The 25,664-nt window shown below is 44.8% G+C and overlaps 2 protein-coding genes across 11 annotated transcripts in view; one reads left to right on the top strand and one right to left on the bottom strand.

Moving 5' to 3' along the window:
• The window catches only part of zbtb41 (zinc finger and BTB domain containing 41), a 153,285-nt gene extending 147,520 nt beyond the window's left edge, over positions 1 to 5,765 (bottom strand). For 2 of the 4 annotated variants that reach the window (XM_038794870.1, XM_038794875.1), the window contains exon 1: positions 5,588 to 5,765. The gene's annotated coding sequence lies outside the window, so the exon portion shown is untranslated. Of the gene's footprint in view, positions 1 to 1,650; positions 1,930 to 5,410 lie in introns of those variants that run through there. The other 2 variants (XM_038794872.1, XM_038794873.1) reach the window with 2 other exon arrangements.
• Positions 1 to 25,664, top strand: part of crb1 (crumbs cell polarity complex component 1) — a 210,470-nt gene that overhangs the window by 423 nt on the left and 184,383 nt on the right. The window contains exon 1 of one of the 7 annotated variants that reach the window (XM_038794865.1): positions 5,630 to 5,666. The exons of 5 other annotated variants lie outside the window; for them this stretch is intronic. In XM_038794865.1, coding sequence (XP_038650793.1) covers positions 5,645 to 5,666 — 22 coding nt within the window. In that variant the 5' untranslated portion in view covers positions 5,630 to 5,644. Of the gene's footprint in view, positions 1 to 5,629; positions 5,667 to 6,598; positions 6,657 to 25,664 lie in introns of those variants that run through there. One more of the 7 variants, XM_038794864.1, reaches the window with a different exon arrangement.

Genomic DNA, 25,664 nt, shown 5'->3' with positions numbered 1-25,664 from the left:
AACTCCTATTCCTCGACTAGCACAACACCAAATAGTTTACATGAAACAACTGAACTTCTGATAGCAGGAGAGATAGACAGAGAGAGGAAGGGAGGGATGCTCTGTGAAGTGACTTTGCGCGGGGTGAAGATTGGGCTTTAAATCTGAGCCAGGACGGGTTGGAAATGCCCCTGAGCCTGGCTGGATGAATATGAATAACAGGAGACGACGAAAGACCGGAGAGACATTTTGTTGTTGTTGCTTTTAGACCGATTTCGCGCGTGCGGAGAATGGTTTGAATTCTGAACCCCAGAGGGTTGGTCAAAATGAAGAGCCCGGACAAGAGGGAGTCTGAATTCAAAACTCATCTGAATATATCAATTGGAGCCAGTTTACGGAGCAGCTGCTGTCAGACGGGGTGGTGGATTTAGTGCAGTTAGAGCCGGCAGTGTCTGATTAATCTGGGTCAGCCTTGTGTTGTGCAGACCAAACAGAACAGAATAGAATGGGTTGTGTCCCCCGTCCTTTCCAGCCAGAGTACACTCATCGTCCAAAAGAAAATAGCCAACCTGCAGACTTAACAGATAACTTGGTACCGTTAGTTTGCATCATTTATATTCCAGCGCGATCAGGTTGCTTGAACGAAACTCGCTGCATTTAGACGTTTGAGGCGTCAGCCAGTGTTTTAATTTTAAATAGATTCTTGTGTCGTCTATATTCAATTCTAAACGAGACGAAGGTTGCGACTTTTGCAGGGAAGCGTGTGCAAGCAGGTCCAGATATTGAAGGAGATCTGGCTGGCACGCACCCTGCCTTATATAAAAAAAAGTTGATTCCACGCTGAATCGTTCTGCAGGAGTCAATTTTCTAGTAATAACACAGAACGAAGTTGTGGCGTATAGCATTTCTTCTCTGCACTAGGTTTAAGAAGTTAGTATCTTATGGAGTGTTTGACTAGCTCTTCAACGCTTATTCTGGAGTCCAGTGCAATACTTGTCCAATAGTTTGATCCATCAGGGTCGAGCGGATATAATTTGACAATGTGCAATCCCTTTAATACAGGCATGATGTGGAGATGCCGGCGTTGGACTGGGGTGAGCACAGTAAGAAGTCTTACAACACCAGGTTGAAGTCCAACATGTTTGTTTCAAACACGAGCTTTAGGAGCACTGCTCCTTCCTCGGGTGAATCTACTTAATATAGGAGCAGGGTACCCAATAACCTTGATAACTGGATAACCTTGGTTATCAAGAATCTATCCAGCTCAGCCTTAAATATTCCAAGGTTCTGCTTCCAATCCACTCATTGCCTTTTGAGGAAGAGACATACAGAGACTCATGATCCTCTGAGAGAAAATAATTCTCCCTATTTCTGCCTTAAACTAGCGACCCTTTATTTTTAAACAGTAACCTGGAGTTCTAGATTTTCCAACATAAGAGGAAACATCCTCTCCACATTCACCCTGTCAATACTCCTCAGGATCTTGAGATTTGTCCTCAAACTCACCATGTTTAGTCTTCAAATGCCTTTGAAAATGAAAATCGCTTATTGTCACGAGTAGGCTTCAATGAAGTTACTATGAAAAGCCCCTAGTCGCCACATTCCGGCGCCTGTCCGGGGAGGCTGGTACGGGAAGTTTAGAGGGTTTTAAAATTATTTGCCAGAACATACCTGCATATAACACACATGGGCTTTGCATCCTAATTTCCTCGCCAATGTCCTGCCGTGGACTCTCCTAAACAGCTCCCTCCAGCAGATTCAGTTGTGAGGTCCAGTTCTGCTTGTGCCTCAGCCCCTCTCTTCCTTATTATGAAATGGTCCATTTTTAATCCTTTACAGCCTTGCGAGTTGGCAGCTACAAAATGAAGGAATCTCTCCTACATGATTTTGCACCCAAAGTGTGGACACCAGCATACGTGTCAGTGCTCTCTGCAGTTTGTCCCGAGTATCAATCACGGACCTGGCAAATCTCACACCATTTTACATTGGAATTGATTGTGTTCCACCTGGTGCCGGTGCTAGCCCCTTAACATTAGCTGAATCCGTCCAGGTTCGGTCCCAGTTTTGCTGTCGTGAAAGTCCACGAGTCTTGCCCTAGCCACAAAATCTCCAGAATGGCAAATCCAGCCTTAGATTGGCTTTTTAAAGGGTGCCTTGATTTAAATAAATAAGAATTTAAAAAACACCCCACGGAACTGCCCTAGGCACTGCCACCATTGCATAAAACCTTTCCTCATGTTACTGCAGGTTCTTTTACCAATTTTTAAAATATGTGTCCTATGGTTAATAACTTGTCCATCACTAGAAACTAGCGACGGATCCACTGGTCATGTTGCATCTGAAAAGCAGTGCGGCACAATGTAACCAGTAGATTCTGGGAGATGCCACATCGCAATGTGAATCCCGTCCATTACCGGGGGGGGGGGGGGGGGGGGTCATTTTCTGGCAAATCTGCATATTAGAGTGAGACAGCTAAGCCACTCAAATATGTGTTCCTGAGATCTACCCAAGGCGTGGGATGAAACCCCTTCTTTGCTTGGAGTCCTCGGGTGAGGACTATTCAGTACTGGTCTCCTCACATGGGGTCCAGATGGAATGGCACTCGTGGGGATTGGAGGCCACCAGGTCCATGCCCTCTGGCACTGCTGCTACCACCTGGGCACTGCCAGCCTGGCATTCACAGTACCACTTGGGTGCCAGCCTGGCACTGCCAAGATGCCAAGCTGGCATTTTTTGCACATCGGTGATCAGGCTGGGGGGGTGCCTTGTGCACATGTTGAGGTTTGCCTGGGGACACCCTTATAATCAGTTGGGGCTGTGGGGTTGTTCGGGGGTTAAGTCGGGGACTCGAGAGATTTGGGCGCCATTTTAAAATCTTACTAAGGAGCTCCATTCGCCAGAACTCCTCAGTGCAGAAAATGGGATAAGTGTGGCCTCATAGGGGACTTCCCTGACCTACCTGGATGGGCGTTAGATAGCGGTGTATTTCTTGACACTCCGAGCGCAGGGAAACACCCTGCTATAGGACTCTATTCCATTTTGGGTAGATCACACCCTAGTTCTCTTTATTTACCATTTCACTGTATCTGGACTCCTCCCACTTTGACACCATCATAACTTTGGCAGAAGTTAGGCTGAAACCAAACAAATGACTTCAATTTCTATAATGCCATGCACAATCTTAGGCAGATCCAAAGGTACTTTTCCAATTCAATGCTTTTTAAAAGTACAGTCAATGATATAATGCAGAAACGAGGCAGCCAAATTGTGAACAGCAAGATCTCACAAACATCAATGTGATAATAACAAGAAATTCTGTTTCAGAGATGTTATTGGAGGAATAAATATTGGTTAGGATACCCAAGAGATCTCCCTGGTTCTTCTTTGAAACAATAGCATATTTTACATCAGGACTTGCAGTTTAACATTTAGGACATGTCTCCTCTTACAGTACAGTACTCCCCCAGTGCTGCCCTGAAGTGTTAGATTAAATTGTGTTCAAGTCTTTGGAATTGGGCTTGTGTCCCAGCAGCGAGAAAGTGCTACTGCTGAGCCACATTTGACATCAGGAAACAACAGTATTCCCATGAACATTCACCAGAGACATGGCAGTGGAATTAGAGAAGCCTCGAAGACATTCTTTCCATTTGCCATATACAAATTTCTGAAACCAAAATCACTTTACCTTTTCTTTTCCGGAAATATTTTTATTGAAGGCATTTTTCATATATACAAAAACACAAAAATCAAACCTTGGCAACAGGTAACAAAACTAACAACCCCTACTCCTCATCCCCCCCCCCACCCCACCCCACCTTCCAACCCTCCACGCCCCAGATTCCCCAAGCCTTTCCCTCATACTCCCCCAAATAAAACAAAACACCCACAGCTCCCTCTTCCCATCCCACTGATGACTCAATTCACTTTAAAGAAGTCAATGAACACCTTCCACCTCAGGGTGAACCCCTCTTCCACTCCATGTATGGCGAACGTAACTTTTTCCAGGTGCAAAAGTTCTGCCAGGTCCACTTTTTTTTATTTCTGATGAATAACTTTCATTTCCCATTTTAATTTTCGTTCCTTTCTTGCTTTTCACTGTTATTACATTTTCTCTCATTTTTCAAATATTGCCATCTTCTGTTCTCCTGTTTCACCTTGCTTCCTTCTATTACTGTCAGCTGTGACTGAGCCATTCAGTTAAGGTTGCCATTTGCTCACGCCAAATGGGGAGGAGGCCAGAAAAGGTAACCTAAGAAGAAACGGTCCCACTTTCTTCTGGCCTGGGAACCACATCCTGCAGGATCATCGTCTTGAAAATCCTGAACTCCAGATTCCACTACCTCATGGGGCATCCTTCCCCATGTACCTGAGAATCGGCCTATTCAGTCATATGAAGGCCCATGGGACAAACTCATAACCCGGAGTAGACCATTTTCTTGAAATCAAAGGACAGAATTAATTTTATTATTCATTGCATATTTCCTCTTCACAGGATAATTAAAAAAAAAAATTTAGAGTACCCAATTATTTTTTCCAATTAAGGGGCAATTTAGCGTGGCCAATCCACCTATCTTGCACATCTTTGGGTTGTGGGAGTGAAACCCACGCAGACACGGGGAGAACTTGCAAACTCCACACGGACAGTGATCCAAGGCCGGGATTCGAACCTGGGTCCTCAGCGTTGTAGGCAGCAATGCTAACCACTGTGCCACCGTGCTGCCCTGATCCAGGATAAATTGATCATCTTTAGTTTTTAGTTTTAAACATCCTGTTTCAATTAACAGTATTATATATGTTGATATTCAACTTTTGATATCTATACCTCAGTCTTTGAAGTGATAACAAGAAAGTTAAAATGGAGCTTGATAATTGTGTTTAAGTAAATTATTTTGTTTGCAACAATTCAGTAGGACAAATGTTACAAATAAGTCAAAGGTGAATAAACTCTAACATCGTTTTTGGGGATAAGTAAGATTGTTGCAACCCTGAATAACCCACCAATGTTGTTACAGTCCCGAATGAGACCCACGGTTCAGTTACTTCTGGTTAGGAACCAACATTGTTTCTAGCAAAGTGGACAAAATGTTAAATCCCAGGTAATTTACTAAGGGAATAAAACCACAATATTCCATGGTTTTCACCAAACCAAAACATTTTTACTCAACAAGAGTTAACATAGCAAACAGTCGATACCATCTCCCTTATACACTAACATACAGAATAAACATGAGGTAAACACGAACAGGCAAACAAGGTCGAGCAGACCACAAACTGCACATTGAATGGCAGACAGCAAGACAGGTTCTATGAATTTACTCAGCAACCCCCTCAGATGTCAGTGACGTTCATTGACGTTCCTTTGCCTTAACTTCCATCTTCACAGAGCAGACAATTGCATTTCAGCTTCCTTCAGCTGACAACTGCTACTTACTGGCACAGAGCAGACACCTCTTCAGCCTCACTGAGCCGACACTCCTTCAGCTTCCCTGAGCTGATACTGCTCCCCACAGCAGCTTGAACTGATCTGTGTGTTGTTAAATCTTACAACAGGGTCAAACCACTGTACTGAAGCTGGGTCTAATAGATCAACCCCTAGTACGTTCTGTACCTTAAATGCTACAGTCTCCAGTCAGCTGAAGGTCACTCCCACAGATTCCAACTCACAATGGCTCCACACCGAATCACAGGTAAAAATCCAAAAATATAGAGTCCCACATAGATAGTTTTGATCACTTGAATCTGTAGATTATAGATTAGCAGCAGACACAGTAACTACTTTGCTAGAGGCTGCTTAATGTGCCCTGTGATTGGTTGCCCTGTATTCAGCCTTTGTGAAAACTAATAAATACCGAAAGGCTCAAGCTTATTTGTGCAAACTACATGTGAACTGGCATTGCTCTAATCTTTCCTCCAAGTTATCAATTGCATTGATCAAGCTTTCATTGTAATTTTTATTGGGTCAATAGATTAACATATCTCAACAAAGTAGTAAACATTTCTATGCAAAGAAATGTATGACGTGAATCATTAAATAATTCTGCTGTTTTAAGTCTTCAACTTCATCCTGAAAAAAGATTAATCATATTGAGTTTGACTACCTCAGTGCAGAAGGCCGATCTAAAACTGGCAGTATTAATACTTGTCCAGTTGAATTTAAGGTTCAAAGCACAACTTAATGGCAAAAGATCATTTAAAATTAATTGAATTCTGTAGGTTTGCACATCCAGTGCAACACTGCTTAGCTGGTACTTTTCAGGCTCTTAATCACAGGAAAGGTCTTCAGAAAAAGCTTTATAAGAGCATGCACAATGTCATGCTGAGAATATATTAGAATATGTCAAAGCTAAATATTGCAGAAACATTCAAGTTTTTCTTTGATGTCTCTTAACTCTCCATTATGTCTGAATAATAATCCTTAACACAGCGCATGCTCAATATTTTAACACTTTGCATCTTTGCAAAATGTATAACTGAAGTATTTAACCCTTATTAAATATTGCTGAAATATGCAACATTATATTGAAGTGCTGATTTCAATTATTAATCTGACACTATAAGAACTGGTATTGGGAATTTCAGTGGCTATCTGGAACTCTGAGCACTATTGGGATGCTTGTGCTCTGGTTTTGTGACCATGCCTCATGTTCCAATTTGTTCTGCTATGTTAGTAATGCTAGGTAAGTAGGAATTCTTCAGACTGCTTCCTGCTGTAACATTCAAGATTATTCTTTGATATCTCTTAACTCTCCATCATGTCTGAATGATAATCTTTAATACAGCACATGCTCAACAGTTAACACTTTTCATCTTTGCAAAATGTGTAACAAAAGTTTTTAACCTCTATTAATGTGAGAAAAACAGGTATCTCTACAGATGTGTGGTGAACTATGAGAATTTATTAACCATGGTATTTTATCATACTTTTTCCTTTCAATTTCACATTTTCTTAGGTGGTGTGATACACCCTCCATCCACTGAAAGATCATATCAAGAGTTAAAACTGGTCAGATTTAAGGTAGAAATTCAAGTCAATTAAATTGGAGACCAAGTAGTTGCAAACCCCCAGTACATCTGGGGCTGGATTCTCCAAGCCCTCAGCCCTTTGTTTCTCAACAGCACGTCATTCCCGGGCAGTGGGATTCACTACTCCTGCCACTTGTCAATGGGATTTCCCATTGAAGCTACTGCACGCCGCTGGGAACCCGCATGCGGGCGGGGATGCGCTGCCAGCAAGCTGAATCGCAACAGTGGGACAATTCTGGCCTGATATGTTATGCGATTGATGTGGTTCAGATGCAGCACAACAATATTGATACAGGGAGAGGATTATAGTATATATGCCACTTCATCATTATTTTAAAAAAATATGGGTCGTGATTCTCCGTCCCACCAGCCCCGTTTTCTAGCGCAGCGCATCCCTGCTGCCAGCGGGATCCTCCGTTCTGGTGGCCGGCCAATGGGGTTTCCCATTGTGGCCAGCCCGCGCTGTCAGGAAACCCGGGAGCGGAGGATCCCGCTGATGGATAATCCTGCAGATGAGCTTTGAAAATGTGTCAGTTCAAGATTTCCATCAACAGAGTTCATCTGAAGGTGTTGGGAGCTTCACGTTTGTTTAATCTTCTTACTACTCTCGGAAGCTTGTGGCTTTTAAAGTATAAATACTTTATGGTGGCCATGATGTGGAGATGCCGGCGCTGGACTGGGGTGAGCAGAGTAAGAAGTCTTACAACACCAGGTTGAAGTTCAACAGGTTTGTTTCAAATCACTAGCTTTTGGAGCACTGCTCCTTCCTCAGGTGAATAAAGAGGTAGGTTCCAGAAATATATAAATAGATAAAGCCAAAGATGCAAGAAAATGCTTTGAATGCGAGCATTTGCAGGTAGTTAAGTCTTTACAGATCCAGAGAGAGAGGTAATCCCAGGTTAAAGAGGTGTGAATTGTCTCAAGGCAGGACAGTTGGCAGGATTTCGCAAGCACCTGGGCTTGCAAAATCCTACCAACTGTCCTGCCTTGAGACAATTCACACCTCTTTAACCTGGGATTACCCCTCTCTCTGGATCTGTAAAGACTTAATTACCTGCAAATGCTCGCATTCAAAGCATTGTGTTGCATCTTTGACTTTGTCTATATATATGTTTCTGGAACATACCTCTTCATTCGCCTGAGGAAGGAACAGTGCTCTGAAAGCTAGTGATTTGAAACAAACTTGGACTTTAACCTGGTATTGTAAGACATCTTACCATCCTGTATTGTGCATGCAGTTTGGAAATTATCCATTGTAAAGTTTTAATATTCAATATTACAAAGTATGACAAACAAAAGGTAACGGCATGGAACATTAATTACTTTGTGGCATTGAATGTTTCGAAGCAACTTCCTAGTGCAATATAATGGAACTGGTTTGTTAGATCTGCAATTAGTTCTACATTGAATCAACTGTTCACTTTTAATAACCACAGTAGTTGGTTGTCGTGGTAATGCTTTTAATGGATCAATTTAGAAGCACACCAAAAGCTGAATTGTAGTTTTATTATGTGCTCCTCAGAAGACTAAATTAATTCTGTGTTTTTTATGTTTAAGAAAAATATTATACTGTTCTGGCAACATTAGTCAAAAGAATAAATTATTGGCACAGCATTGAATGCGGTAATAAACTGCATGCTGAGAATGGACACAATACAATCTTTGCAATCAGTGTGCAAATAATCACTCAGTTTATCTGTGCCTGATAGTATATGTATATACTGCTTGTGTTGTGAAATCTATACCGACCTCGTTTGGGAGTAGGAAGTCAGGAACTCCATGTCCCAGAGAGAATGCGTGAGTCCAGAAGGCAACGCACTTTAAAGCAAGAAGACGCTGCAGGACATGGTACGCGACATTGATCCAAATGGGTCACCTGATGACTTTTGTAGATTGCTGATGCTTTTGTTGCTGGTGTGGTGAGTGCTGCATGTAACTGGTATGTCACCATGGGTTAAACACGCTGGACGTCAAGGATGTTCAACTGCACCTTGAGTGCCAGTGGAACATGTGGATGCCAGGATTTGGTTCCGGTGAGATTGGGCCATGTAGGAGGGCCTGCACAGTTGTGATTCCTGGGCAGAGAATGGCGCTGATATGTGGAACAAGTAACACATTGATGGGCGGATCATTTCTATGACAAAGTTCTCAGGCTTATCCTCCGTTTCTGTTGAGAACCTGTGAGGGGTAATACCGTGTGGTTTTCTTTTGTGAAAATGAGCTGATATGGCTTTCTGTTGGCACCAGCATGGAGGGGTGATGTTTCTTTGTTGTTTCATAGTTATTGTGCTGCGTGGAATGTTACGTAGTTGAATTTCAAATCTTTGTTACTGCTGCTTGTTTAATAAACAAAGTATTGTTGGAGTTTACGTGCATGCACAGATTGCTAGCATGCTGCACATGTGCAGTTCTGCATTTGTTTTGGGCCTAATGCACATGTGCGTAAGAAAAAACGGGCCCAGAATCCCAGGTCGTATGACCAGGAGCAGAGTACCATGAAAACTAGTACCCCAGGCAAGGGATAGAGGAGAAAGCAAACAAGGATAAGTCCCAATATGAAGTTCCACGTAGGGGACAGAGGCAATCCCTATTCAGTTAAGGTAAAAAAAGAGGTTCACCTGAGGAAGGAGCAGTGCTCCAAAAGCTAATGTTTGAAACAAACCTGTTGGACTTTAACCTGGTGTTGTAAGACTTCTTACTGTGCTCACCCCAGTCCAACGCTGGCATCTCCATTTCATAAAAAAAGAGAGGCAGAGAAATAGGTGGTCTGAGGTGCATTTGTTTTAATGCGGGAAGTGTAGCAGGTAAGGCCGATGAACTTAGGGCTTGGATCAGTACCTGGGAATATAACGTTATTGGTATTACTGAGACTTGGTTGAGGGAAAGAAAGGACTGGCAACTGAATATCCCAGGGTATAGATGCTTCAGGAGGGATAGAGAGGGAGGTAGAAGGGGTGGAGGAGTTACATTACACGTCAGAGATGATATCACAGCTGTGATTAAGGAGGGCACGATGGAGGATTCGAGCACTGAGGCAATATGGGTGGAGCTGAGAAATAGGAAGGGTGCAGTAACATTGATGGGACTTTACTACAGACCTCCCAAAAGCGAGCATGAAGTAGAGGTACAAATATGCAGACAGATTATAGAAAAATGTAGGAGCAATAGGGTGGTTGTGATGGGAGATTTTAACTTCCCCAACATTGAATGGGATTCGTGTAGTGTTGGAGGCGTAGATGGAGCAGAGTTTGTAAGGAGCATCCAGGAGAGTTTTTTAGAGCAGTATGTAAATAGTCCATCTCGGGAAGGGGCCATACTGGACCTGGTATTGGGGAATGATCCCGGCCAGGTGGTTGATGTTTCAGTCGGTGATTACTTTGGGAATAGCGATTACAATTCCGTAAGTTTTAGAATACTCATGGACAAGGACAAGAGTGGTCCGAAAGGAAGAGTACTAAATTGGGGAAAGGCAGAGTATAACAAAATTCGGCAGGAGCTAGGGAATGTGGATTGGGAGCAGCTGTTTAAGGGTAAATCCACATTTGAAATGTGGGAGTCTTTTAAGGAAAGGTTGATTAGAGTGCAGGACAGACATGTTCCTGTGAAAATGAAAGATAGAAATGGCAAGATTAGGGAACCATGGATGACGGGTGAAATTGTGAGACTAGCTAAAATGAAAAAGGAAGCATACAGAGGATCGAGGCAACTCAAAACTGATGAAGCTTTGGAGGAATATCGGGAAAGTAGGACGAATCTCAAACGCGCAATAAAGAGGGCTAAAAGGGGTCATGAAATATCTTTGGCTAACAGGGTTAAGGAAAATCCCAAAGCCTTTTATTCGTATGTAAGGAGCAAGAGGATAACTAGAGAAAGGATTGGCCCACTCAAAGACAAAAGAGGGAATTTATGCGTGGACTCAGAGGAAATGGGTGCGATTCTTAATGAGTACTTTGCATCGGTATTCACAAAGGAGAGGGACAAGACGGATGTTGAGGCTAGGGATGGATGTTTAAATACTCTAGGTCAAGTTGTCATACGGAAGGGGGAAGTTTTGGGTATTCTAAAAGACATTAAGGTGGACAAGTCCCCAGGACCGGATGGGATCTATCCCAGGTTACTGAGGGAAGCGAGGGTTGAAATAGCTGGGGCCTTAACAGACATCTTTGCAGCATCCTTGAGCACGGGTGAGGTCCCGGAGGACTGGAGAATTGCTAATGTTGTCCCTTTGTTTAAGAAGGGTAGCAGGGATAATCCAGGGAATTATAGACCTGTGAGCTTGACGTCAGTGGTAGGCAAACTGTTGGAGAAGATACTGAGGGATAGGATATATTCACATCTGGAAGAAAATAGACTTATCAGTGATAGGCAGCATGGTTTTGTGCAGGGAAGGTCATGTCTTACAAACCTAATAGAATTCTTTGAGGAAGTGACAAAGTTAATTGATGAGGAAAGGGCTGTAGATGTCATATACATGGACTTTAGTAAGGCATTTGATAAGGTTTCCCATGGCAGGTTGATGGCAAAAGTGAAGTCGTATGGGGTTCAGGGTGTACTAGCTAGATGGATAAAGAACTGGCTGGGCAACAGGAGACAGAGAGTAGTGGTGGAAGGGAGTGTCTCAAAATGGAGAAGGGTGACTGGTGGTGTTCCACAGGGATCCGTGCTCGGACCACTGCTGTTTGTGATCTACATAAATGACCTGGAGGAAGGTATAGGTGGTCTGATTAGCAAGTTTGCAGATGATACTAAGATTGGTGGAGTTGCAGATAGCGAGGAGGACTGTCAGAGAATACAACAAAATATAGATAGATTGGAGAGTTGGGCAGAGAAATGGCAAATGGAGTTCAATCCAGGCAAATGCGAGGTGATGCATTTTGGAAGATCAAATTCAAGAGCAGACTATATGGTCAATGGAAGGGTCTTGTGGAAAATTGATGTACAGAGAGATCAGGGAGTTCAGGTCCATTGTACCCTGAAGGTGGCAACGCAGGTTGATAGAGTGGTCAAGAAGGCATACAGCATGCTTGCCTTCATCGGATGGGGTATTGAGTACAAGAGTTGGCAGGCCATGTTACAGTTGTACAGGACTTTGGTTCGGCCACATTTGGAATACTGCGTGCAGTTCTGGTTGCCACATTACCAGAAGGATGTGGATGCTTTGGAGAGGGTGCAGAGGAGGTTCACCAGGATGTTGCTTGGTATGGAGGGTGCTAGCTATGAAGTAAGGTTGAGTAGATTAGGATTGTTTTCGTTGGAAAGATGGAGGTTGAGGGGGGACCTGATTGAGGTCTACAAAATTATGAGAGGTATGGACAGGATGGATAGCAACAAGCTTTTCCCAAGAGTGGGGGTGTCTACAAGGGGTCACGATTTCAAGGTGAGAGGGGGAAAGTTTAAGGGAGATGTGCGTGGAAAGTTTTTTACGCAGAGGGTGGTGGGTGCCTGGAACGCTTTACCAGCGGAGGTGGTAGAGGCGGTCACGATAGCATCATTTAAGAGACATCTAGACAGGTATATGAACGGGCAGGAACAGGGGGAAGTAGACCTTGGAAAATAGGAGACAGGTTTAGATAAAGGATCTGGATCGGCGCAGGCTGGGAGGGCCGAAGGGCCTGTTCGTGTGCTGTAATTTTCTTTGTTCTTTTAAATAGGAAAACAGTTAATGGTTGCCCTAGTTTTTAAAAATTAATTTCATGGGATTTTGGCATTGTTGGCTGGGCTAGCAGTTATTGCTCATCCTTAATTGCCCTTCGGAAGCTGTCTTCTTGAACCTTTAAAGTCCAAGTGGTGTAGTTACACCCACAGTGCTGTTAGGGAAGGATTTCCAGGATTTTGACCCAGTGACAGTGAAAGGATAGTTCCAAGTCAGAATAGTGAATGGATTGGAAGGAAACTTCTAGGTGGGAAGTGTGTCCAGCAGTCAGCATTGCAGTGAAGCAATCTGGGAAGAATGTTCTGTAGTTAGCATCAAGGTGAAGTCGTCGAGGAAATGTGTCCTCCGTCAGCATTGCAATGAAGCTTTGGGTCAGGACCTAATCTGGGCGAAGCCAGGCAGCACTACCCTACAACAGGCCCAGAAGGAGCAATGAGAGGAGTAAGAATGCCAAGAGACCAGCAAGAGAACTGGGGACCTGACCTGGGCAAGGCCAAGTAGCGTGGGGCCAAGTTCACAGTTCTGTAGAAGGATAATTTAGATTCCTCTATTTGGAGAGAGGCGAGATTTCAGTTATAGAGCACGGAAAGAGAGAGGGGAGACACGGTAGCATGGTGGTTCGAACAATTGCTTCACAGCTCCAGGGTCCCAGTTTTGATTCCCAGCTTGGTTCACTGTCTGTGTGGAGTCTGCACGTTCGCCCAGTGTCTGCGTGGGGTTCCTCCGGGTGCTCCGGTTTCCTCCCACAGTCCAAAGATGTGCAGGTTAGGTGGATTGGCCATGGTAAATTACCCTAGTTTCCAAAAACAGTGGGTGGGATTACTGGATTAAAGGGATAGGGTGGAGGTTTGGGTTTGGGTAGGGTGCTATTTCAAAGAACCGGTGCAGGCTCGATGTGCCAAATGGCCTCCTTCTGCACTGTAAATGCTATGATTCTCAATAAAGAGTGTGGAGAGAGAGGCCGGTCTTTGATAAAGCGCACGGAAAGAGAGGTGGGTGAGACTTCAGTTAAAGAGCAAGGAAAGAGAGAGATGAGACTTCAATAAAGAGCATGGAAAGAGACACCGGTCTTCAATAAAGAGCAGGGAGAGAGAGCCGGGTCTTCAATAAAGAGCACGGAGAGAGCGAGCCAAGACTTCAATAAAGAGCACGGAGAGAGCGAGTAATGATGGGCAGTATCTAGAGGAGAGTGCAAGAGGAGAACACCAAGGCAGATATTCAGCAGCATCTTGAGCTGGAGTAGAGGCTACAAGGGAGAGCATTAATTGGTAACTAGTGGGAAGCTGTTTTCTCCTATTTAAAGCTACATTATGAAACTGTAAGAGTCTTATTTTTGAAAAATAATGTATAAATGTATTTCAAGTAGAAGATTACTTAACATAAGCATTTTAAACTTAAGTTATGACTGAGAGCTCAGTCCCATGTTTTGCATGATCTGCAATATGTGGGAATTCCTCGACGCTCTGTGCAACCTGGATGACTACGTTTCCAGTAAGTGCCATCGGTTTGACCAGCTTGAGAGCCTGGTATAAGAGCCTGATCGTTTGCTGGAGGCATAGTGGTACATTAGTGAGGTTGAGAGCGTTGTGGATAGCACATTTTTAGATGTGGCCACCATGCAGCTTAAGAAAATGCAGTCAGAGAGGAAATACGTGCCCACCAATCAGAAAAAGGGGGGTGCAGGCAGGTAGTCAGGAAAGTCCCAGACTGCGTCTCAGTCAAGAATCGTTCTTCAATGTTGGAAAACGGTGAGAGTGAAGTTTTCTCTGGGGAGTGCAGCCAGTGCCAAGTTCATGGCACTGTGGATGGCTCAGCTGCACAAGGGGGGAGAGTATGAGTGGAAGAGCAATAATGGTAGGAGACTCAGTAGCGAGGGTGCAGGTAGGCATTTCTGCGGCCGCAGCTGTGACTCCAGGAAAGTATGTTGTTTCCCTGGTGCCAGGGTCCAGGATGCCACTGAACGGCTGAAGGGCATTCTGAAAGTGGGGAGGGGGTCAACAGTCACATTGGTACCAATGACATAGGCAGAAAGGGGGATGAGATCCTGCAACACGAATTTAGGGAATTAGGTAGCAGATTGAAAAGCAGGACCTCAAAGTTTGCAATCTCTGATTACTCCTAGTGCAACATGCTAGTGACTATAGGAATAGGAGGATAGAGCGGATGAATATATGGCTGAAGAGATGGTGCAGGAGGGAGGTCTTTGACGTCCTGGATCACTGTGTCTGTTTCTGGGGAAGATGGAACCTGCACAATATCCTTGTGGGGAGGTTTGCTAGTACTGTTGGGGGTGGGGGTGTTTAAACTAATTTGGCAGGGGTGTGGGTCACAGTGTGGAGATATAGTCAGGGGACATGAACAGCTATATATAGAAGAAACATCAAGTCAGCCTGGAAGGCAGAGCAAAGGCACAAGGGAATATTACAAGGCTGGATGTAATTTATTTTAATGCAAGGAGTTTTACGGGTAAGGCCGATGAACTGAGGGCGTTAATTAAAACATAGGAGTATGATATCATTGCTCTCACAGAGACATGGTTGAGGGAGGGGCAAGACAGGCAGTTCAATATGCCGAGGCACAGAATTTTCAGGCGAGACGAAGAGGGGTGGGGGTTGTAAAAGAGGAGGTAGTGTTGCAATGTTGATCAAGGAGTCAATTACTGCAGTGAGGAGGGATAATGGGCTGGATTCTCCGACATGCCACTTTTCAGCCTCGACCCGCCGGCAGGATTCTCCGTTACGCTGGTCGGTCAATGAAGTTTCCCATTGTGGGGCAGCCCCACGCCGTCGGGCAACCACCCGGGCACCGGCAAAACGGAGAATCCCGACGGCGGAGAATCCCGCCAATATCTTAGCAGGCTCCTCAATTGAGGCCACATGGGTGAAACGTAAAAGGGGGGCAAGCCCGTTGCTGGGAGTGTACTATAGGCCTCCAAACAGTCTAGAGAGAAAGAAGGAGAGACATAAGATCAAATATGTCGGCAAATCTCAGAGAAGCAGAAAAACAATAGGGACATAATAGTAGGTGATTTCAACTACCCCAATATTAATTGGGATAGCCAGAATGTGAAAGGTATAGAGGGGGCGGAATTCTTAAAGTGTATCTTGGAGAGCTTTTGAGTCAGCATGTAAAAAGTCCTACAAGAGAGGGGGTGGTACTTGTCTCAGTTTTAGGGAATGAAGCCAAGCAGGTGGTAGAAGAGTCAGTGGGCAGCATTTTGATTATAGTGACCATAACTGATTAAGATTTAAGATAGTTATGGAAAAGGACAAAGATAGACTGGGAAAAAAGGTTCTGAATTAGGTGAAGGCCGATTTTAATAGAAGAAGTTAGGATCTGGCCAAAGTAGACTGGAAGCAGCAACTTGTGCAAAATTCCACACCCGAGAACTGAGAGTAATTCAAAAAGGATAAAGAGAGAGTTCAAAGCCATCATGTTTCTGTAAAGGTAAAGGGTGGGACCAAAAAGCCCAGACAACACTGGACGTCAAGAGAAATACCAAATTGGCTCAGGAAATAAAAGGGAGATGCAGAGGACATGAAAACAGTGGATGCCTTAGAGAAGTATAGAAAGCGCAGCGGGGTAATAAAAAAATAAGGAGAGCAAAGGGGGGACACGAAAAAACACACGTGGGGAAAATGAAAGAAAATCCAAGGTGTTTTGTCGATACTTAATGGCAAGAGGGTAACCAGGGAGAGAATAGGGCCGTTCGGGACCAAAAGTGGCAACCTGAGTGCAGAGCCAAAAGAAATAGGTGAAGTATTCAATTAATATTTTGCATCTGTATTCACTGTGGACAAGGATGATGTAGGTATGGAAAGCAAGTAGGGAGACTGTGATATAATTGAACAGATTGATGTGATCATCAATTCACTCTGGACACGATTGGAAGTAGACTGGGGTTTTAATAGTCTTACAACTGAGCCTGCCTGCGACCAGAAGAACTGAGGGCGGGCTCACACGGCTGCAGCACGTTATACTTCCGGTAGTGGGAGGGGCCATGGGTGGAGCCAAGGGTGGAGCCCTGTACAAGCTCCTCGTCTCCCCCTATGGGCAGAGCCGCGCAACGGCTCACAGACAGAGCCCACGAGGACATACAATACAATACAGTGTGAATTACATTCACCACACAGATTAACATTGTTAGAGGTTTTAGTGGCCCAGAGGAGATGTACCCTAGGCTGCTGTGTGAGGCAAAAGAGAAGATTTCTGGGGCTCTGGCGTTAATTTTAAAATCCTCTCTGGCCACATGGGAGGTCCAGAGGATAGGAAGATAGCTAATGTGGTATCATTATGCAGGAAGGGATGACCTGTGGTTTTGGATCTGTCTTTGTTTGTGTGAGGGAGGGTGTGGTTCACAGGGAGCCATTTGCACAGACCAAGGAGGGAAGGGTAGGGGGAAGGGTGGAGGAGTATTTACGAGGAGCCTTCGGGCACGCTGGCAGGTGATGCTGGTGATTGGAAGTGAGGTGGGGGAGGTGGCCACGAGGGATGACAGACAGTAGAGGGCAGTGGAGGTGAAACCTCCGGTAAGGTTCATACCACAGAACCTACAGGGACTGAACAGGCCGGTGAAGAGGTCCCGGGCCATTGGACACCTGAAGAGCTTGAAGGCAGAGTTGGTCTGCCTACTCAGCAAGCGGAAGCAGCAGCGGAAGAAAAAGAGTGCCCCCACGGCACTGGCCCGCCCGCCGATCAGTGGGCAGTGGTGGCACCTGTTTGAGGTTTCGAGAATGTTTGGGTTTGGGCTGAGGTTTGTGGCATGGGTGGGTTTATTGTTTGTGGCCTCCGTGGCGAGTGTACGGACAAGCTGGATGAGTTCACGGAGCTTTGGGTTTCATAGGGGAATGAGGCTGCGGTGCCGGCTGTCAACATTTCTGTTCATGCTGGCGATAGAGCCCTTGCGATGACCCTTGGTGTTTCCGGTGAATTCGGCAGGTCAGGGAGCCAAACTTGGGGTGTTGCCGTTTAGGTTTGCCAGGGACAGGTTTAGGTATTTACGGGTTCAGATGATGGGGGAGTGGGTGACAATGCACATATGGAACTTAACAAAGTTAGTGGAGGAGGTTAGGGAGGATTTTCGGAGATGGGAAACATCACACCTGACACTGGCGGGGAGGTCCCAGGTGGTAAAAGTCAACGTTCTGCCAAGGTTCCTGTTTGTAATCCAGACCTCCCGATCTTCATTCTGAAGGCCTTTTTTCCGGAATCTGGATGCAGCGATTTCAGAGTTTATATGGACGGTGGAGAGGGCCCTACTACAGAGGCAGAGGCAGAAAAGGGGGTTGGTGTTACCAAATCTGTTGCACTACTATTGGGCGGCAAATGCGGAGAAGGTGAGGCGGTGGTGGGAAGGAGAGAAGTTAGAATCAGTTAGGGTGCGGGAGGAGTCCTGTAGGGGGGCTAGCCTGAGGGCTATGATGACGGCGGCGCTTACGCTGGCACCGAGGAGGTACATGGGGAGTATGGTCGTAAAGTTCATGATTAGGGTGTGGAATCAGTCGAGGAGACACTTTGGGATGGAGGGGATGTCAGTGCTAACACTGCTGTGTTCGAACCATGGGTTCAAGCCGGGGGAGACGGAGAGAGGTGGGACGGGTGAGGGCAAGGGATTTATATCTGGAGGAGAGGTTTGCAAGTCTGGAAGAACTGCGGGAGAGGGTGGAGCTTCCGAAGGGAAGCAAATTCAGGTATATGCAAGTGGGAGACTTTGCGTGGAAGGAATGGAAAGGGTTTGCCAAGCTGCCGGAGTATACCTCATTGGAGTGGTTGCTGCTCCCAGATGTTGAAGGAGAAGGTAGGATCGGGGATATATATGGGTGGCTTGGGGAGAAGAGGGGAGTACAGGTGGTGAAGATTAAGGAGAAATGGGAGGAGCAGCTGGTGGGGGAAGATAGGATGGGGAGTGTGGAGTTAGGCTATGCAAAGGGTGAATTTGACCTCGTGTGAGGATGAATTTGTTTCAGTTTAAGGTGGTGCATAGGGTGCATATGATTCGGGCCAGGATGCGTGGATTCTTCCAGGTAGTGGTGGACGAGTGCGAGACGTGTGTGCAAGAACAACCAAATGATGCGCATATGTTCTGGAGCTGTGAGAATTTGGAGAGATTTGAGATGTTACCGAAGATAATGCAGGTAGAGGCCGGGTCGGACCATATAGTGGCAATTTTTGGAGCATCAGAAATGCCGGAGTTCATAGAGGGGAGGAAGGCTGACATTGTGGTCTTCGCCTCTCTAGTTGCCCAGTGAAGGATCCTGTTTGAGTGGTGGTTGACAACACCACCGGGGGTGGCGACCTGGCTGGGGGACCTGTATGACTTTATCCGGCTGAAAAAGATTACGTTTAAATTGAGGGGTCAGCAGAGGGCTTTGAGACACGGTGGGAACTGTTCGTGACCATGTTTGAGGAATTGTTCGTTGCGGGGGGAGGGGGGGGGGGGGTGTGTGTGTGAAAAGGTGGAACAACTTGCACATACTGTGAGGTGTGGAGAATGCTCTTTGATTTAATTTATGTTTTAGAACCTTTGAATATGTTTGGAACAAAATACATTTTCAAAACATTTTTAAAAGAGTAGGGAAGAACCAGGGGCTGGATTCTCTGCACCCCGACGCCATAATCGCATCCGGCGCTGGGGTGAAGAATCCATTTTCGTGCATGGAATCAGGATCGGCGCGGGTTCTTCGATTCTCTGGCCTCTGAGTTCACCGTGCCGCGTATCCCCCACCTGCGGCCATTGCCTAAGGCTTGCTCCGCTGTTCTCCGCTCCCGACCGGCCAAAGCCCCGACGGCGTGGATCTAACATGGTCCCAGCGGTTTGGGATACTCACGTAGTGGTTGTGGACTCAGTCCGATTGGAGGACAGAGGCCCCTCATAGGGGATGGACCTTTATTGTGCAGGCAGTCCGTGTCCGGCTGGCGGCCGATCAGGGGCACATTTTACGGGGTCCAGCTCCGCGGTCTGAGTCCGCCATGGAGCACGGCGTGGCCGCTGGAGGCCGTTGTCATGCACATGTCATGTCCCAGAAGTGCAGGGGCCCATATCTGCAGCTGAAGCTGCGAGTTTCACGATGGGTCCCTGCTATACCCCTGCAGGGCTGTGAATATGTAGCCATTTGATGCCAGTTTTTCTGGAGTAAAAGGCCACAGTTTTCACAATGGCGTGGGGTCATAGTCCCTGAAACAGAGAATCCAGCCCTAGGTGATTACAGGCCAGTAAGTCTAACAACTGGATAAATCAAAAATAGTCAGCATGGCATTGTCAAGGGGAGATAGTTTCTAACAAAGTTGCTTGAATTTTCTGAGGACGTCTCTAGATGAAGGCAGTGCAATTGATGTAGTCTACATGGACTTCAGTAAGGCTTTTGACAAGATCTCGCATGGGAGACTGATCAAAAAGGTAAGAGCCCATGGGATCCTGAGCAATTTGTCAAATTGGATCCAAAATTAACCTTGTGGCAGGAGGCAGAGGTGTTGGCCAAAGGTTGCTTTTGTGACTGGAACCTGTGACCAGTGGTGTGCCATAGGGATCGGTGCTCGTTCCCCTGCTATTTGAGGTGTACATTAGTGATATAGACAGGGATGTGGATGGTATGATCAGTAACTTTGTAGGTGGCACAAAAATTGGTGGTGTGCTAAATGGTGAAGAAGAAAGCCATGGATTTCAGGGTGATATAGACGCCGCTGGTTAGATGGGCAGAACAGTGGCAAATGGAATTTAACCTTGAAAAGTGTGAGATGATGCATTTTGGGGGGATTAACAAGGCAAGGGAATACACAATGTCATGTAGGACGTGAGGAAGCACAGAGGACCGGAGAGATCTTGGGGTGCTTGTCCATAGGTCCCTGAAGGCAGTAGGTCAGGGAGATAAGATGGTCAAGATGACATAAGTGCCTTTATTAGCCGAGGCACAGAATATAAGAGCAGAGAGATTATTATGGAGCTGTATAAAATGTGGGTTGGGCCACAGCTAGAGTACTGTGTGCAGTTCTGATCACCAGAATTGGAAGGATGTGGTTGTGCTAGAGAGGGTGCAGAGGAGATTCATCAGGATGTTGCCTGGGCTGGAGCATTTCAGCAATGAAGAGAGGCTGGTTAGGCTGGAGTTGTTCTTCTTAGAGAAGAGAAGGCTCGGGGGAGTCCTGATTGTGGTGTACAAAATTATGAAGGACACAGATAGGATAGATAGGAAGAAACCTTTCCTCTTAGACAGGAGGTCAATAACCAAGGGGCATAGGTTTAAGGTCATGGGCAGGAGATTTACAGGGTATTTGAGGAAAAACATGTTCACCCAGAGGATGGTGGGAACGTGGAACTCACTGCCTGAAAGGACGGGAGAGGCAGGAACCCTCACAACATTTAAGAAGCATTTAAATGACCACATTAAACACCTTAGCATAAAGGCTATGGACCAAATGCTAGAAATGGGATTAGAATAGATAGGCACTTGATGGCCAGTGCAGACATGATGGACCAAGGGGTGTCTTTCTGTGCTGTAAAGCTCTGACTCTATGGTGGTGATCCCATGTGTCTGCTGCCCTTGTCCTTCTCAAAGGCAGTAGTGATGGATTTGGAAGTTTCTGTCAAAGGAGCAGCTCCGCACACTCCCCCTCCCCCCAGGTGCCAATACTACTGGTCGACATTTGTGGAAACCAGTACTAAACGGCACCCTGGCAAGATATTCCAGGGGTGGCGGTTAGATGCCAGGTGACTGGAAGATCTTGCAAATGCATACTTAAATGAACCTAATGGCCCATTTAAATATACAGATCTGGATCATGCCTACTGAGGATAAGATTCAGAACGCGATGTCTCACGAGGTTCCCTTAAATTCCACGAGGCGTTTTGAGCATTGCAAATCTCGATATTCAATGGCCTCGTCTTGACACCAAATCGGGCGTGACGAGACCGTTAAATCGCGTCCAGAGTTGCATTGAGATTGGTTGACTCACAGAGTTTATTGACATCTGGGTTGGTTGTTTTAAAATCCATGGGCTCTGCTTTGGTCGTATCTGTCATTTATTGTGCTGTGTGGTGTTTTCTATCACAATTTGCCTGTTAATTCACATTTACCTCATACTCTAATGCTTTGGGTTAATGTAAGATATTGTAAACAGCTCTATCTTTTGACCTTGTGGACCTTTATGACTCTAATGGAAAATGGGATTAGAATACTTAAGTGGTTGTTTTTGACCAGATTAGATGTCCGAAGGGCCTTTTATGTCCTGTAGACCTCTCTGGCCTTGTACAATAAAGTCTATTTAAGTTTGTCCAAAACACATGTTCTTGTGGCTTTCTTCACTGAGCAAGTGTCTTGAATCTTAAACTTTGACAATATTAACAAAATGCTAATGGTCACGAACCTGATTTTATAAAAACCTGGATATCTGGATTTTAAAATGTTTTTTCCAATTAAGGATCAATTTAGCGTGCCCAGTTCACCTACCCTGCACATCTTTGGTTTGTGGGACAGGAGGAAGCCAGCATATCAAAATGCCTGCACGAGCACTCTGAAAAGAAAAATAACTTGCGTTTATATAACATGTCCCACAAAGTGAGGCAGCCCTCAATGTTTCTCCAGCCAATAAAGTACTTTTGAGATATTGTAGCATAGTTAATTCACAGGATATGACATCACCGGCAAGGCCAGCTAGTGTTGCCAATCCCTAATTGCCTTTGAGAAGTTGGGATATGTAGCCTTCTTGGGAACCACTGAAGCCCTGCAGTCTGTGTGATAAATATACAACCACGGTACTGTTAGTTAGGGAGTTCCAGGGGTTGGAGCTAGCTATGAATAGCGTTATCTTTCCAAGCCAGAATGGCGTAGAGCCTAAAGAGGAATGTGCAGATAATAGTTTTCCCATCTGGCTGTTGTGTACCCTTCTAGGAGATAGAGATCACAGATTTGGAAGGTTCTGTTGAGGAAGCCTTGGTGAGTTGCTACAATGCATTTTATAGATTGCACTCAGTGCAGCTAAGTGAATTGGTGATGGAGGGAGTAAATGTTTAAAGTGGACAATCAAGTGAGCTATTTTCTCCTAGATGATGTTGAGTTTCTTGGGTGTAGTTGGAGCTGATCTCATCCAGGCAAGTGGAGATTGGATAGCAGAAAGAATTTGGAGAGTCAAGAGGTGAGTCACTCACCACAGAATGCCCAGTCTCCAACCTGCACAGTAGCTGGTCCAGTTAAGTATCTGGTCGATGGTGACACCCAGAATGTTGATGGTGGGAAAGTTGGTGGTGATAAGACCATTGAATTCCCAGAGGAGGAGATTGGACTGTCTTTTGTTTGATATACCTATAGCTTGGCCCTTATGTACTTTGATGTTGCTTACCACTTATCAGCATAAGCCTGGCTATTGTCCAAGTCTTGCTGCATGTGGAAACAGCTGCATAGTTATCTGAGGAGTTGTGAATGCTACTGAGCACTAACCATCAGTGAACATCCTCACTTTTGACCTTACAATGGAGGAAAGCTGGTTGATGAAGCAGCTGAAGATCGTTAGACCTAGCACACTGCACTGAGGAACACCTTCAAAGATGTCCTGGGGCTACGATAACTGGCATGCAACAGCCACAATCATTCTCCTCTGAGGTTGGTATGCTTCCAACTAATACAGTTTTGCCCTTGATTTCCATTGACTTCACTTTTACTAGGGTTCTTTGATGCCACACTTGGTCACATGCTGCTTGTACATCAAGGGCAGTTGCTTTCAACTTATTCAGAAATTCAGCTCTTTTGTCCATATTTGGACTGCGGTGATGTGATCTGGAGGTTAGTGGTCCTGACAGTACCCAACTGTGCAACACTGAGGAGGCCATTGATGAGTAAATGCTGCCTGAAGGCCATTGATGAGTAAATGCTGCCTGAAGGCCATTGATGAGTAAATGCTGCCTGAAGGTCCATCACTTTGTCGATAATTGAGAACAGGCTGATATGAGAGCAATTGTGTAGATTGGATTTGTATTGCTTTTTGTGGCGGGCCCATCCAGATTTTGTGTCAAACCTCTGCTGTGTACTTGAAATTTAAAAATTCTGACACAGAGGTAGGATTATTACTAGCATTGGTAGAAGAGTAATGAAGTGGAAGCTTTTCAGCAATTCTATTACACCATATGGATACATATACAAACCTAACATAGAAAATCACAATCATGGCCTAAATGATTTAAAGATATGCTCCATGTAAGAATGCCCTGCAAAAAATCAGGAAAATAACTGCAGAAATGACCAAATTACAACATCTTATTTGTGACGAATGTAAGAAATTGTTATATTTTATATTTGTTACAGTAATGTTATTAAAAATGTGTTTAAGATGCATGCAGCCAGTTGTCTGCTAAAGCTGTGATTAAGTGATTGTAAATCAGCTGTGATTAAGCATGGAAGTGAGGTTATCCTTGATTTTGCTGAGGAATATGCTGCTAATAGGTTTGAGAAGCATTTACTTGTTTGCAGATAGGTGGTTAATGGAATATTGCTTTGGCTTGGCGGTCCCTAAGATATAGATAATTTATGAGCGATATTTGGTCCTGGCTAACCAGGTCATGCAACATCTTGTGGGAGGAGACAGAAGAATGCTTTGCGCAGATGATGTAATTAAGAAGAGGAGCCAGATTTGTCTGCATTTGCAGTTTGCCATCGGATATTAGTCTGCCAAGAAGTCTCTTTCTGTTTTCTCCTGAAAGGTTGTCTCCAAGGTCTCTACACAGAGAAGATCAAGTAACACCTGATAACTTTATTTATAAGTGGTATTTACAATATTTTGGAATATCTAGTGTTAGGTGTAAGGAGTAAGATAAAGTTTTTCCTTTTACTTAAGACACAGACAACTGTAACTATCATCTGTAAAGTTATTTCTTTGTTGCAAATGTGGTTAATTCTTATGTTTAAATTAAAGTTTGTTTGAACATAAAATATACCTATTGGTCAGTGTTATCACTCCTGTGATACAGTCACCTTTTTTCACAGTTTTACAAATTACAAACAGTTGGGTTCTCATCCGGGATGCGAACACATCTCTATTTGCTTCTGTACAAATTACTCAAACCATAATAAAAATGAAGTTACTTACCTGCTGTGCAGTAGACATAGATATTCTGTATGCACACTTTCCCCAACTGACAGCAGGTTCTGGGCATCCATTATCAATGGAGCGAACTTGAGGCACTCTTTGCTATCTGCTGTGAGAAATGGTTAAATGTTTGATAGTTTTCAATTAACCTGGAATAAAATAATGGACAGTTTTTATTTACAGACACATTTTGGTGAATACCATCTTATAATTGTATGAAGACATTTCCAAAACTCCTTTCCAAGAAGACAATCTGATTGACTTTTTTCATGTTCATTCATGGGCTTCACTGGCAAGGCTGGTGTTATTACCCATTCCTCATTATGTGTGCTTTTGGTGGACATTCTTCCTGAAATGTTGAAATCCATAGTATCATTAGGTAGGAAGTTCCAGGATTTTGATGCAGAATAAATGGCACCATATATCATGCAGCACAGTAGCATTGTGGTTAGCACAATTGCTTCACAGCTCCAGGGTCCCAGGTTCGATTCCCGGCTTGGGTCACTGTCTGTGCGGAGTCTGCACAGTCTCCCCGTGTGTGCGTAGGTTTCCTCCGGGTGCTCCGGTTTCCTCCCACAGTCCAAAGATGTGCAGGTTAGGTGGATTGGTCATGCTAAATTGCCCTTAGTGTCCAAAATTGCCCGTAGTGTTGGGTGGGGTTTCTGGATTATGGGGATAGGGTGGAGGTGTGGACTTTGGATGGGGTGCTCTTTCAAAGAGCCGGTGCAGACTCGATGGGCCGAATGGCCTACTTCTGCACTGTAAATTCTATATCTATATATCGAAGTTATACATGTAGGTGATGATGTTCTTATGTTTGTTGATCTTGTCCTTCTAAGTGGTAGAGGTCCATGTTTTGTGAAGTGCTGGATAAGATGCCGGAGTGACTTATTTAGTTGCTAAGGGCTGGATCTTGCATTCCCTCGTCAGATGTTTG

Source organism: Scyliorhinus canicula, chromosome 4, assembly GCF_902713615.1.
Source record: "Scyliorhinus canicula chromosome 4, sScyCan1.1, whole genome shotgun sequence".
Lineage (NCBI taxonomy): Eukaryota > Metazoa > Chordata > Chondrichthyes > Carcharhiniformes > Scyliorhinidae > Scyliorhinus > Scyliorhinus canicula.
The sequence above is the reverse complement of the archived record's forward strand: the minus strand, read 5'-3'. Positions and strand labels throughout refer to the sequence as shown.